This window comes from Tyto alba, unplaced genomic scaffold (genome assembly GCF_018691265.1).
Source record: "Tyto alba isolate M040663 unplaced genomic scaffold, T.alba_DEE_v4.0 Super-Scaffold_33, whole genome shotgun sequence".
Classification (NCBI taxonomy): domain Eukaryota; kingdom Metazoa; phylum Chordata; class Aves; order Strigiformes; family Tytonidae; genus Tyto; species Tyto alba.
Window position 1 is genome coordinate 6,757,676 of NW_024881308.1, and position 14,771 is coordinate 6,772,446.

General features: G+C 47.1%; 1 protein-coding gene across 1 annotated transcript in view; it reads left to right on the forward strand.

Annotated features, from left to right (window-relative positions):
* Positions 1 to 13,827, forward strand: part of RIMS4 (regulating synaptic membrane exocytosis 4) — a 59,881-nt gene extending 46,054 nt beyond the window's left edge. The window contains exons 3-6 of the mRNA XM_042800997.1: positions 2,356 to 2,468; positions 3,100 to 3,201; positions 3,458 to 3,597; positions 5,531 to 13,827. Of these exons, the coding sequence (XP_042656931.1) occupies positions 2,356 to 2,468; positions 3,100 to 3,201; positions 3,458 to 3,597; positions 5,531 to 5,749 (574 nt within the window). The 3' untranslated portion in view covers positions 5,750 to 13,827. The remainder of the gene's footprint in view (positions 1 to 2,355; positions 2,469 to 3,099; positions 3,202 to 3,457; positions 3,598 to 5,530) is intronic.
* The last annotated feature ends 944 nt before the right edge of the window (positions 13,828 to 14,771 follow it).

The following is a 14,771-nucleotide window of genomic DNA, read 5'->3' on the forward strand; positions in this document are numbered from 1 at the left end:
AAACGCCTGAGCCAGCAGGCTCAAGGAGTCTCACTGGTCCTTGTGTGCACCAGGACTCACTTCTTTCCTCCTTGTATGGGCAAATAATGAGCCTGATAAAGTCCGTCTGGCTCCAGGCTCCCCCTTGCCCTGCTTTCCCCATCACATGTCCCCGTCCCCGCAGATTTACCAGCCCTGGGGATGTCTCTGCCTGTGCACAGTCTGTCCTCGGGAGCCTGGTTACAAATCCAGCACCGCTGCCCTGGTCCTGTGCTCAGGGTGCTGCTCCCCGGTCGGGGCGGCAGACGCGGGCTGGGTGCTGGGGCAGGAGGTGCGTACCCCCGGGGAGCAGAGCGGGGGCCCGGGATGGACGGTGGCACTGGGGATGTGCCTCTGAGGAGTCAGTGACGCTGAAATCCGAGAAAAATCTTAAGCTTTCTCTGCAATTTTAATGCAAATTATAAATCCCGCTGTTTCTGTTGTATCTCAAAGTATCTCCCGGAGTGTTTGTGCCAACAGTGGATGCAGGGTGAAAAAACACTGAAATGGGGAAAATCTACCCCACGCAGGGGTAGACCTGTCCCAAACCTGTCTTCCAGGATGCCAAGACACCCTCATCCCTCTTCACAAAGGTGACATTTGTAAAGAGCTCAAGGGCAGGTTTTTTCATGCTGATGGCTCAGCAGCTCCCTGTGTAGCAGCGATAACCAGGTTTCTCAAAGAGCCAGGTCAGTGTAGAGGGGAGGTGCAGTGCTCTGTGGAAAAGTCTGGCCATAATTCAGTGCCCCTGTCACAGTGAGCTGAGCCATGCCATGAACCTGTCATGAGGACACGTGCTAGTGACATGTCCTTTTCAGTCCCCTGCGTGGTAAGATGCTGAGGTGTGTGTGCTGGCTTCCTCATTCCTCATCTGAATAATTAAATATTCTCATGGGGCTGAGACCAGGTCTGCAAATAGCTAATGAGACCTGAAATCCCAACCTGAAATTAACACTCTTCTGGTTGAATGGGGTTTCAAAAAAATATTTTTTTAATGTCTTTTAAATGTAGCTGGTTTGCAGGGGGGAAGCATGAATCTCTGGCTGACTCAGGATGTGTGAGAGCCTGCGGTCCCCAGCCCACCCCGCAGGCAGGGTTCCTCTCTGGCTTCACTCATACCGAACGTACAGTCTCCTCACAGCATCCTTTTTAAGAAGTGAATTTGGGGCAGCAGGGAGCTGTATCATTACGTGGGTAATTGTCCCCCTCTAAGGATGTTTGGAAAAGTGCAGGAGGTTTGTAATTGTGCCTGACTTCAGCGCGCAGCAGCTTCCCCAGAGGCAGAGTGCAAAACCCACTGCAGGAGCGTGGGTACCCCGGCACAAAGCTCCCGACATGTTTCAGCAGCTGTGTCATGGTTGGGCAGATCCCTGCAGGACAAATGTAGGTGTCAAATGGCAGCTTCAAGCCTCCTCCTTACCATTTTGCAGCAAGTTTTCCCACAACCTCTGAAACAGCTGTGTAAGTCAGGGTACAACTGGGTAAATCTTGGTTTGTACCAGTGTACCGCAGGGTTTGACCCTTTTGCGTTGCTTCACCCATGTGCAGTGCAGTGGCCAGCACCTGTAGCCGTGCCATGGACCAGTCTCAGGTGCCTGGTGACTAAATTTGGGGGCCGTGTCCCCCTGACAGCTTTTGTTTTGCTTCTGTGACTGTGGCAGTGGCATTGCTGCTGTTTGAGGGTGTTGTGCCTTTAGCCTTGCGCCAGTGTTCAGGTCCTCCTCGTGATTGCTTCAGGCCTGGCCGTGGAAACAGGTATGAAAACCACACAGTGGATGTGATGGATACTTCTGGTGGTGAGCGGTAGGAAAGAGGGCCCTCTGGTCAAGAAGGGCCCTGCATTGCTCTGTGTGTGTGAGAGAAATAAATAGGGAATTGAATCCTAAGGGGGTTGATGCCAGCGCCCCTTACCTCACTTTTAACCACTGCTCTAGACGAATTATTTCCTCCCCAGAAATGAGGGTGGGGAAGGGACAGCTACCAAGAGAGATCCTATAAGGTATGCTAGGAATCTGCTTAGATTATAACGCTTCCTGGAAGAGGTGACAGGCGGCATGTGAGCCTGAGATGGCAGAGATTTTCCTTACAGACAGTTAGTTATAGTTAAACAAGTATTAAGCAACTGGTGAGTGCAACCATCCCTGTTATTTTGTACGAGGAAAGGGATTTTAAATGGGTTCCATGTAACTAAACTGCCTGGAAATCAGTGAGTTTTGCAAGGGAAAAAGTCTTCTGTATATGTCATTCATTTCAAAGATATATTAAATCTGGTTCTTTAGTTACTGGATTGCTTTAAAATGCAAATTAACCACTTGCCAAAATCAATTTCTTTTGCAGCTTGAATTTCAGTGGAGTCCATCTGGCATCTGCTGGGCAGTTTAGTGACTTCCTGGGGAGCATGGGCCCTGCACAATTTGTTGGGCGTCAGACCTTGGCCACCACCTCGATGGGTAAGGAACACAAATATGTTAGGTAGCTTTAATTTAATCTTGAACAGACTGCTCCTGCAAGCCACCCAATAATGTGTTCAGCATCTGCTGATCTACCATTCTCCTGCTCGATTTCTCTGTTAAACCAAGTAAGCTTGGCTGAAATGTTTTGCTGATTGCTGCAAATGTGGCATTAGTAGGAGAGCACCAGCTTTGTGCTTTCCTCCGTCAGATGTGAAAGGCACAGACTAAGTAAAACACTGCTAAAATCCTGAAAATGCATCCTGTGCCTCTTGGTGGGTTTTTTGCTCTCAAAAGCCCAGCAGGCTCTGTGAAGATTTACTTATGGTCCATCATAATTGCATTTTACAAAGCGGCCTTCAACCTTAGGTATTCCAGTTTAGGATAGATGAGAGGCTAGCTGCCCTGAAGGGTACGAGTCTGAGTCACCAAAGCCATATTAGAGAGCTGACAGTAGAAATTGTTTCTGAAAATGTGGGCTTGAATCACTGCAGAGCTGCTACAGAGTAACACAGAAGGAGATCAGGCACTCAGGGCCTACAGTTTGATACAGTTTACAGCAGGTGTGACATGAAGATTGGGGGGTATTGTTTTTTTAAAGTCTTCTATCTATTTTGACATTTTGGTTTAGGGGATGTGGAAATTGGCTTGCAAGAGCGAAACGGGCAGCTAGAAGTGGACATCATTCAGGCTCGAGGACTGACACCAAAACCCGGCTCCAAAACACTGCCAGGTAGTATACTTTGACCTCCTAAAGTAATCCACTGAGCCCCAGCCTCTTGTGATGCTTGTGAATAGGAAAAAAAATTAATTCCGCCTGGCTTCTGCAGGAATAAGCGGTCTGTATGCGGTATTGAAAATAAGGCTGATTGAGCAAATCTCTTCACTGCTGCAAATGCCTTCTTTAGAAATACCTGAGACATGGCACTGTCTTTTCTAAAGTGAGCATAAAGATTTTTTTCATATTTGACCATATTTATTTTTTCCAGCTGCTTACATCAAAGCTTACCTGCTAGAGAATGGCGTGTGCATTGCGAAAAAGAAGACAAAAGTGGCTCGCAAATCCTTAGACCCTTTGTACAATCAGGTGTTACTGTTTGCTGAGAGCCCCCAGGGCAAAGTATTACAGGTAAGATGAACAAGTCTCAGGTCTGCCTATCTCTCTCTTCCATCTCTGCTGGAAGATACTAAGTCTGGCAAGGGATCTGGATAATTAACATAGACGAGAAAAAGCCAGTGTTTTCACTGAACCAAATGCACTTGATCTGAATGTAACAAATGGAAAGGAAAAGCCCTTTTTTCTACTCTGATTAATATTTGACACCCTACCAGGTAACGCAAGTGCCTACCAGGAAAAGGTTGATTTTTATCTTTTTTTAATTATTTTTTCCAGGCCAGTTAGGAGATAGGTAGTATCTATAGGTGTTAAACAATCTTGCAACATAAGTTGTCTTCTGTGTTTATACATATTCAGAGCACTCTGCTTTGGCCATGACCCAATCACATAGCATACCTTGTTCTACCTCTTTTCTTTTACTACCATACATTTTCTGTCATACTCATATTTTCAATTCTCTACCCATGTTTCCAGAGCAGAGTGTGATTTGCATTCTTAATTCATACCTAAATCATTTCCATCCAATTAGGCCTGGCTAAGATACACTGGTAATACTGATGTAATTAATCCGTGACTTTCTATTGCTTACCTCCACTGATATACAAATTGCCAGCTAACCTGGTGGATCCTTCTCATTAGTGAACTCTTCCTCATTTTCCTTGATTAGAAGCATTTTCCCGTGTTGCAGTGCAACTGAACATTTTTGACTGAAATGGGGTGGGACCTGGCTTGGTCTGCTCTTGCCTTGCATGGGTTTTCGTACCTGCTGCCTTGCTGTCAGGAAAGGCACTTATTCCAAGAGAATAAAATAAGGAGCCTGGCTCTCTACCAGTGGCTGTGCCACAAAACCAACTTTCTGCAATGGCTTGCTCCATCTCATGCTGACTTAGAGTGTTAATTTTTGTCTTTTAACTGACATTCGTTGTCTCTTCTACCTCATTTTACAGAGAATTGTAAAATTCTGGTTATTCAGAGCCTAGGGAAAGAAGCTGTCAGGATTAGCCAGAGATCACTAGTCACCGTCATAACCCATCGTACTCATCCTCTCCTCTTCAGAACACGGGCTCACTCTGGAGTCAGTCGTCACCTTTCTCTTGAGCCACGTAGGGCCGCTTGGTCCCGTGCAGACCTCCAGCATGCCTAAGCCCATGACCCTCACTACATCTGTTGTTCCACCCACTGGTCTCCATCGTGTCGTAAGTGTGATTCAGCTTTCCCTGCTCGTCTGCCAGCGCTCTTTCATTAGACCTTCCTCTGTGTCTGCAAGCCTTTCTCAGCATTGTTCTGCTTCCCCTGCATGCCACTCCATGTGTGCCCCTTGCGTCACCGGTCCCACTTGCCAGCACTCGGCTCCTGCCCTTTCTCCAGGTGAGTAGCCGTGCCTCGTCTCCATCTGCCCTGTGTCATGAGCTCCAAGTGCAGAAGTTAAGACATGCTCTTCCCCTCAGCCTGTTGGATTTTAACCCAAGCTGTTGCCCACCTGGATTTTTATGTTTATTTTTTCCAGATCAGGAGCCCTTCCTGACCTTTTCTCCCAGGCCACCTTTGTTGTGTCCAAGGCCTGTTACTGTGCCAGGACCAGGTTTTACCTGCACGTGTTGGAGCTGCAGCTCCGGGGGTATTTTGTGCACGTGCTGTCCCTGCCCAGCAGGTAGAACAGCAGAATGGTGGCTCATCTACATGCACATTCACCTCTTTTCCATGTGGGAAAGAAAAATCTGATAATATTAGGATTTGTAAAACTGTGCTTAAGAAAAAAAAAAAGTAAAATCATCAGCTAGAGCTTCATGTCACCTGTTGATAGTGTAAACCTTTCTGCTCTTCTCAGACTGTAGTAAAGCCCTGGGAAGTTGAATGAGTAGAAAGGAGGATTGATCAGACTTGGGCTTCCCAAGCAAGTGTGCAAGTTGGAGGATTAACTGTGCTCCTCCCTCTTGTTCCTAAGGTGATAGTCTGGGGAAACTATGGACGCATGGAGCGCAAGCACTTCATGGGAGTTGCCAGGGTCCTCCTGGAAGAACTGGATTTGTCAACTTTAGCAATCGGCTGGTACAAGCTCTTCCCAACCTCCTCGATGGTAGATCCCACTACAGGCCCGCTCCTGCGTCAGTCCTCACAGCTTTCCCTGGAGAGCACAGTGGGACCCTGCTGTGACAGGTCTTAATGAGTAAGGAAGGGGGAACTGCTTTTGTTTTTTAAACATGCTGTCAAGGTTTTGTTTGCTGGAACTCTGACCTCAAGCGCAATGCATGTTCAATCAGTTCTTGTGGAGCTGGAAGAGGAGGATAAACCAGTGACCTTAGACAGAAGATGAGGGGGAGGGCGCTGTGCCCTCCCCGCCCGAGGAGGAGGTGCCGTGGGGCATGAGTCCTAGTTGTCAAATTAGACATACACCTCTTGTTTCACTTCTCTCGCTGCCATTCTTAGATCCTTGTTTCAGATCAGTATTAATCCTGGAAAGTTGCAGCATTTGAAAGAATCTGGGGAGAGTAAGGAAGGAATTTTTCTTAACTGTGTGTCTTAGAAATTTCTAATATAGAACAAGAAAGTACCTGAAAAATTCAGAGGCCAATATCTGACCTAAAAAGAGCAGGAACAGAAAGTTTAAGAGGAAGCATTAGGGTTTTTTATAAGGTCTTTTTTTCTTGGAAGGAAGAAAAGGAAAAAAAAACCTGCAACTCTTTCTTTAGAATCAGTTCCCTATCACTGAGTCATGTTAACTGTAACACTGTCGTTGCTGTGTTTTCAAACTGTGCCAAATTACCAGCAAGTGTCTTTACTGCATTACTTGTCTAACACTGCTGATGAAGCATACTTGGTGGGAGAATAAGTAGCACCTACTTAGACCAGACAGTTTGAACAGAGTTCTTGTTTAGCAGGCTAATTAACTGCAATTTTGCTCAGACAAAAATCCACTAGAAGTGGGAGCTGAACATCAGACTTACAGCTTGAGATATGTTTTGTGTTGTCAGATACAACATTCTGCAATGTACTGACTCCCTTACTCGTTGCTGTGCGTCCTTCAGTCGCGATGTCCTCTAACTCCTGCTTTCCTTCCATCTCCTTTGTATTGGCACATATCTGCTGGAGATGCTGCCCTTCCTGTTGTGCTGTGGACTGACCTGAAACAGGACTCTTTTATTCTTCCACGGGAGAGGAGATTGAGGTTTCTGGGGTGCAGAAGAAAGAAACCTCAGTTTGTCATCTGACAAGAAGGTGCTGGAGAGCGTGTAACCTTCCTCGTGGAGAGAGAGGTGCTTTAGGCAGTCTCGGTAGTACACAAACGTTGTCGAGTGTCCTGAAAGAGAAGATGCAATCCCCAAAGTATGGAGAGGTAGTGGGTGAGGAATCTGAAGTTGCAGTGGTCACAGCATGTATATTTTGTTAATTAAAGTGCAACACTAACTGTAAACGAGTCTTGTAGTAAAGCACATTCTCTGAGCTGCCGAGCTACAGCGGCTGTTGTCAGCAGAGTCACGTGCTGGAGTAAGGTGCGCTAGATTCTTCAGACATTAAAAACTTATTATCCAGAATCACAGAGGATCTCCAAAGATTTTCTGTAGATTGACCTGTTTTGGCTAAGTTTTGTTGTAATTCTTAATGAGGATTTGATGATTGCTGTCTCAGAATAAGCTTTTGGAAATGTTTTACTTTGTGATTTAAAAGTGAAGGTCCCATGTCACATTTAGGGATGAGCAGATTCTTGACCTGTCGTAGAGGCATACCGAACATTTATTTCTGCATGTGGACCTCAGCTTTGTTAGAATAAAAGCATGAGTGTTGAGTGGATGGTAAAAGCAGTTGCTTTTGGTCCTAGCTTGTCTATGGCATTTTAAATTATTTTGAGATAAATTACAGGATAGATGCAAAAATAATAGGCCTTACAATAATCGCTGTAAAAAAATATATAATATAGAGGAGAGGGGAGGAGGAGAAGGGACATAGAACGACTAGTTTTTTGAGTCTTCAGTGGCAAAAGCCTCAACATTTCAGATAAATCTTTTCATTTCCTTGATCAAATACGTCTCTGGCCTCTCACTAATTATTTTTTCTAATCATATTAGACAATTTCTATATATTAGCTGAAGAAAGTTTGTTGCATGCTGGTCAAACTATGTTGTGGCTCTCTCTTATTTTTATTTTTTAAAAAAAGCACATTTACTGTAATTCAAGTCAGCATCTTTTCCTCTTGGTATGTAGTGAGTACTAGGCAATATTGTACAATATGTGTATGAACTAGAATAGATTAGGTAGATTTAGTGGTTTGTAGCACTGGATCTTTTAATAACTATGTCTTTACAAGGACCGGGGGGAGCTCCGGGTACATGCCAGACCTGGCAGCTGAGTAACAGGGCTTCTGTCTTAAGTTATGCCGAAAACATTATATCGGTACTTAGTTTGGACATTATCTACCAGTAATAGCTAGTTAATCATGGTTTTCCTGTGTCCAGTAAGATGAATGCAATGTTTTTTCAGTCTTTCATGGGGAGTAGGAGACTATATACACCAAAAATATTCCCCTTAGAAAACTTTGTTTAATGACTGTCTGTTGAAAAACTCAGTTCCTGTATGCCTGGCAAATGTGATGTGTCTCCATATCCTGCTCCTCCAAAAGCTCTGCAAGCTCAGTGATGATCAGTTTAGTTACAATAGAACTACTTAACGCTGAAGCCTATCTTCCGTATGTTTTTAATCATGCTAAAAGGTCACTGTCAGGGTAAGAAAAAAAAAAAGTTCTGTGTTATATTTGTTAATGTCTCAGATTCTGAAATTTGGAGGCAGTTTTAACAGTCTGCTCTGTCGTGTTTTCTTCTGCATTTTTTACATGGTTGATTGTAGTCCAGTGGTTCTCGCTTTTGTTTCTACTCGCTTCCAAGTCCTGTTTCTCCCCAGTAAGCGAACGTTGCAACCCCTGGCTGCCACGCACAGCAAAGTCACATGAACTGGCAAGTGCAGATGATCTTCCTTCGTAAAGCGGGCTCCTGGGAGCCCTCCTGAGAGTGCCCACGGGGCACACGGGGGCCAGGAGAGTGGCACAGTACCCAACAGTCTAAAATTCTTGCTTCACTCGTGCCCGTGATTCCTGCACTGACCATGGTGTAGTATAGTTAAAAAAAAATCTAGTTATCCATCAATTTAAAGACTCCCAGTATAGTATCCAAAGCAAGTCTCAGGCTTGGAATAGCTGACTTTTATAAAGCCTAACCTTTTTTTTTCCCCAAAATATAGCTTGCCAGTTTCTGTATAAGATGATGTGATATGGCAGTTGGGATTATCAGTGTGGTTGTGCAAAAAGTAGCGGTTTGCTAGAGTGATGAGCAGCTGAAAACTAAACTTTGGTCCCCTTTGCAAGTCCTGACTGAGTTTTTTCCTGTGTCTGAGTCTAGCTGTTAGTTATAGTCAGGGAGGGGGAGAGAGGAAGAGCAGGAGACTTAAAAAACCCAAAAGGCATCATAGTATTTTTGGTCTGTGAGTGATGATGAGGGATGAGACTGAGGAGAGAGAAATACTTGCTGAGCTCAGTGTTGATTCCCTTTTCTTTATGCATGAAATACTAAATTTTAATAGTAATGGGAGGATTGCTTGCCAAAAAAAAACAACCGAAGAGCCAATCCCTCAATGGTACCTACATTACTATTAGCATGGAAATCAAAGAAATCCTGATGTTGAGAGCATCCCTGAGAGCAGAATGATCTCTCTCCAGTGGGAATCCCCAGCACACAGGGAGAGCAGAGCACCGCAACCATGCCTCATACGCGGCCTTGTCCTCTTTGTGGTCTGAGCAACAAGCAGCCATGACCATGGTTAGTCCTGGTTTGTTCAGGCAAAAGAAATGGGATATTTTTTCCAGTCTCCTGGTGTTGCTTTCCCTTTGCCCCAACACAGCTGGGATGCCACAGAACCAACACAAGGTCCTCACTCTGCAGCTCAGTCCATGGATCCTCATCCTGCAGGCTGGAGCATCCCTCCTGGGGACACAAGCTCCCGGGCAATTGTGCCTAGGGGCAGGGTAAGGGCCAGGTGATTTATTGATTAGCCAAGTGCATCCCCACTTCTTGGCCATGGATTGTGTCAAAGGACATTGCAGAATTATTCGCTTTGAATGAAAATACATATTTATTGTTTCTAGCTACCGGATCCCTTATCAATGTACTGTTCTAAATTTGCAGGTCTTCTGGAGTATGAATATCACAAGTTCCTGTAAAGGAGCTATTTTTAAGATGTTGAGGCAGTTAACAGAATCTCAACCTAAGCATGTTTAGTAATGTTTAGACAGCAAGACAACTTTTTTATGAAACTCATTTTAAGTTAGTTTATTACATGCTGTTGGTAATATTTTAAAACAGGAAAAATATTTTTCTTTAAGGACAAAATGATGTATGTTTTTTAACAAATAACATAATTTAGTGTTTTCAAAAATGATTAATGTCCTTGGTATGAAGTTTACTCATTCTTTTGATTTCTATGTTCCTTGTTCTATTTTATCAACTTTTTTCCAAAAGAAAAGAGGCATATGTAAATAAACACCAGAAAAGAGTCCTATAAGAAATTCTGTTCAAACTGGCCATAAAATTATTAGTAAATATTTGTTATTGTTCATTAACTCTCAGCTACTATTCAAGCCTTTGTTGAAAGAATCGATGTTGTATTTTCAAGATGAGAACTACTTAGCTAGTTTTGTCATAATCCTGTACTCTGTATAAAAATCTTTTTATAAAGAAAGTCTAATAGGCTAACAAGCAATAATATATTCCATTTGGTGTGCACAGATTGTGACTTGCAGGCTGTAGTACATATTGTTGATACAGTTTATAATTGTCTTCAATCTCAGTGACTTCACTTTTCAGAAAGATCCATATTAACTTTGATTGTAAAAAACGAAGACGAGGCTGTTGCCTTGTGAGATATATTCATCCTATAGACTTCCCTGTGCGTGTATGTGCCCATCGACATGAAATCTCTCTTAGGTGAAGAATGAAACAGCTGTAGGTGACTTCATGCTACAAAGGTAGAAAATAGGTTCAATATAAACTTCATGACTGTTTCAATCTCCCTGGTTTTCTTAAGCTATCTAGTATTTGTAACTCTATGAGAATCGTTCCCACTGCCACTGTAGCCCTGATAAAGCAAAAAAGCCTTTGCACTCTGGGGCCACATGAGTTCTGCCTGACAGCTGCCTATTTTCCTTGAGATACCAGGGGCAAGCTAAACGGAGGGGTTTTTTTCAGAGCAGCAGATTGAGCTGCTCTTCTTTAAAGGCTTTGTGGGTTATTTTGTCCATTTCATAGGTGGTATTTGTCCATTTTGTTAGAAAATTCCACCCAAGGCAGAGAGATTGCACCTTTGCAAAGGATCACGGGGGACTAACGTATAAAACAGGAACAGGCTGTTCTGTGCTGTTCGTCAGAAGTTAGCTAATGCTGGGCTCGTCTAAAGATTTTTCCAAAGTCGCAGGATCAGGATATTAGATTTTAAGTCAGCTCTACCATCGATGCAGTGCATAAAATAAAACAGCTTCAAAACAGCATCCCAGCTCATTGCCTGTGGATTTCTCGCATCATTTCCCATAGGAAAAATCTTCATGTTTTTCAAAAATCTTCAAGATTGCCAGTCCACTGGCCACACAGGCAGCAGGTCACTGGCCCGGTGATGCTGGGAGCCCTGATGAATGATGAAGTAATCCATGGGTTTTTGTGATATGCTTTGAGAAGAGAGACGTGTAAATGCAAAGTGCCATCAGTAGAGAAGTCCTGGACATATTGAGACCTGGAGCAAGCACCTAAAATGAAATTGCAGCTACCAGACCTGAGCCAAACATTTAGAAAAGAGGATGATCAGTGAAAGCCTTTTTATGGTTACTGCAGCGTGCACCTGCCGAGGTGTGTGTGTTTGTGGATGTCCATATGTGTGCATCTGTATGAATACAGGCACACGGCGCGCAGTAACGCTTTGGAAAACCCCAGGTTCCCTTCGGGAGGCGAAATCCCTCTGGAGGGGCTGGCTGGTTGTGCAGTCAGTGTCTCACTCCCTTGTCTGAGCCCTTTGCCCGCACGAGACCCAGCAGCCAAACCTGTGGGATGCTTGTGAAACCCAGCACGGCAGAGCCCCAGAGCTGCACTCCTGCTGCGCCCTGCCTGTATCTGACGGCCTGCCTGGCTTTCCAGCCGGCGTCTGGGAACGTGATCGTTCCCCAGGGAGTTTGCAAATGACAAGGTGTTCTCAAAATGCGGCTAACTCGTCTTAAACTCACACTGCCAGACTCCTCTCTGCTCAGTGACCAGCGTCCCACTGAGCAAGCAGCCGCCCGTCCAGCCCCAGTCACTCACCCATGATAGCAGCGTCAGGCTCATTCCTGGGGAACCTCAAGCTCTTCTCCTGGTGTAGACGCCCTTCTGCCCTCCCTGCCCTGCAGTAGCTGCTCTCATCCTGGTGGAGAGGAGCCGCGGAGAGTTTTGTGTAGCATTTGGTTCTTTGCACTTTAGCAGCTGAAACTGAGAAGCCAGCACCAGCCCTTTACAGAGCACCAGCAAACAGAGGCTACCACCTAATGATTTTCCCTTCGTGACTTTCCAGTAGCTAAAATGGCAACCAAAGCTATATGGTTAAACCACACTGTGCCGGGTCATTAGACAGCCTTTGCATTTACACTGCCCGCTGGGCACCTTGCGTGGGCTTGAGACCCCCCCATGCGTGGGAAGGAAAGGGCTTTGTCTTGCAGAGAGGCTGCGTGGGCACACGCAGCGCGTGGGCACCAGTGGGCTCTGCTGGCTCAGTGGGGATGGGGGCAGAAAGCAGCCCAAGGAAAGAATCAAGGCACACACCTTCTGCTGAAGCCATGCCTGCAAGCTTTCTGGAAGCTAGGTTTTTGTAGTCAGTTGGGCACCACAAGTTGGGATAGCTGCCCACTGGGGCTCTGGATCCCCCTAAACACCAGCCTGGAACTTTAAATCCTGCAGCCGCTTTTTTCTTTGGGGCTGTTGCTCCTTACCCAGCGCTGCTCACTGGTCTCTGCTTTGGTGATCCCATCTCCTCGCCCTGGAGCTGGCTTTGGCTTTGTTTGGAGCAAGGAAAAGCAAGGTTTGGAGAGTGAGTCCACGGCCCGTTCCCTCGGCCTCACCGCGCTGGCCCTGCCTGTCTCCGGCGTGCTGCAGGCTGCTCCCTGCACCAGGCGGAAGGGACACCCCGGGGGGGGGCAGTGCCTCCCCCGAGCCCCCCTCCCACAGCACTGCCGTGGCCTGCTGCCCACCTGGGGTGCCAGTGTCCCGCCCACGTTTAGTGGCAGTCCCTGAATTCAGACCACGGAGGATCCTTCCTTTTGCTCGGGGTCTTCTGCGGGGGCTCCGCAGCCCACGCAGGGTGCCGTGCCATACCGACGGGCCAGGAGAAGGCAGGGACAGGGCGGGAGCTGCTTCTGTGCTGGCCAGGGAGGAGGAGAGCTCCCAGCGAGCTTTCCTCCAGGTTCCCTTTGCTTTACCCCTGTGCCCGCTGCTCCCTACATGGGTTCACCCTTCCCTCTCGATACGAGGCCTTATTCCAACCCGAGGGGACTGAGGCTGCCCGCAGCATCTCTTTGCACTGAAGCGGCCATCCCGCGCTGCCCGCGGGGAGCCCCGGGGCGGTGCTGCAGAGCTGGCCTCTGCTCGGGGATGGAGCCACCACCCCCAGCCCATCCACGCTCTCACCTCCCCAGCGCCAGCGTGCCGGCGCTCTGCCTTGTACCCCCGCTGCCCAGGGGCCTGGCCACGGTAGGGAAATCTGCTTTCACGGGGTTAAACCTTTTTACTTCATTAATTGCTCCACAAAAATGGATAGCTTTGCAGGGGCACTACGCAGTTGCTACCTCTCCTCTTGCCTTTCTGTAGGAGTGGGGGCAGCTGATTGCTCTTTTTGGCCTCTGTAACCCTCTCCAAAACTTTTTGGAGGTTTTTAACATCACCTGGTGAGATATAATCTCCGTAGAGCCAGAGAAAACACAGGCAATGGAGCCGGGCAGCCTGCTTGTCACCGTGGAGAGTCACTTGCAAGGTGCGTGGGCTGCCTTGGGTGGAAGGTGGGACACTGTCCCGGCAGCGCCGGTGGGATGCCGGCCGCTTGTTTCTAGTCAGGAGAGGATTCTGCTATACTTTTTTCCTGTCTGTAGGTTTTATTCAGACAATACGTAATGATTGAGTGATTTACAATTCAGTGTTAAGCTAATGAAAACGTTGATAATGGTGATAATAAAACCTTTTTTTTTTTTTTTCCTATGGTGTGTTGGAGGTTTTCTGTGGAGTGTCTCTACCCTCTCTGTTGCCACCACCATTATCTTCAACCTAAGATTTCACCTGGCCCATCCCTTCTTGTACCTGTAGGGAACGAGAGCAGCTCAGCCTGGTGTGTCCCAGTGCTCCCCATGGAAGGGCCCCCTCTGAATCAACCCCACCTTCAAACCTGTGTTTTTCTGTGCCATTTCCAGATGTGGTTTGGTCGTAGGCAGCAGCAGGCACAGAGCTAAGCTTGCCCCCAGCTTGTACTCTGCTCACTGCCCCAGTCAAAAGCCTTCTGCTCCTTTTGTTTTCTTCCCAAGACCCTTGGTGATCATCACTGGGCATTCAAGGTTGGTTTGGAAACCCTGGAGGTGAAGATGCTGCTGGAAGAAGCAGCTACCCCCAGCCCAGGCTGTCGGGAATACCAGAGTCAGTGTGGGTGCGGGGGGAGCCTGGGGACCCTCAGGGAAGGAGACCCATTGGTGTTACTGGGTGTGCAGCTACTGCCTGATCCTGGATGGCCTCGAGCTGTGAGCCCTTGGTGGGGAGCGTTTGGGGGCTCTGGTGTGACTCTGCTGCGGGGGTCTGCGGGAGAGGTGGCGAGACTTCAGGGAGCCACGGCAAGCCCTCCTCCCCCAGGGACGATGAGGGATCGCGAAGTCCCAGTTCCCGGAGGATTTCTTGAAGGTTTTTCTCATGCCTCCAAATCCCTCTGCAGGTCATCAGGGCAGGGCAGCTCCCTACCTAGCCACCCCAGCCACAGCTCCCAGGGGAGCAGTGGTGGAAGAAGGAGGAGGAGGAGGAGGATTTCTCCAGTGGTGTGTCTGTCTGGGAGGTTGGGGCAGCCCAGCACATGGTGATGAACGGCATCACCAGCTTCCAAAAGCAGGATGGGGCTCAAGCAGTCACTAAGCAACTAAGCTCCCCAGCAGCGCTGCC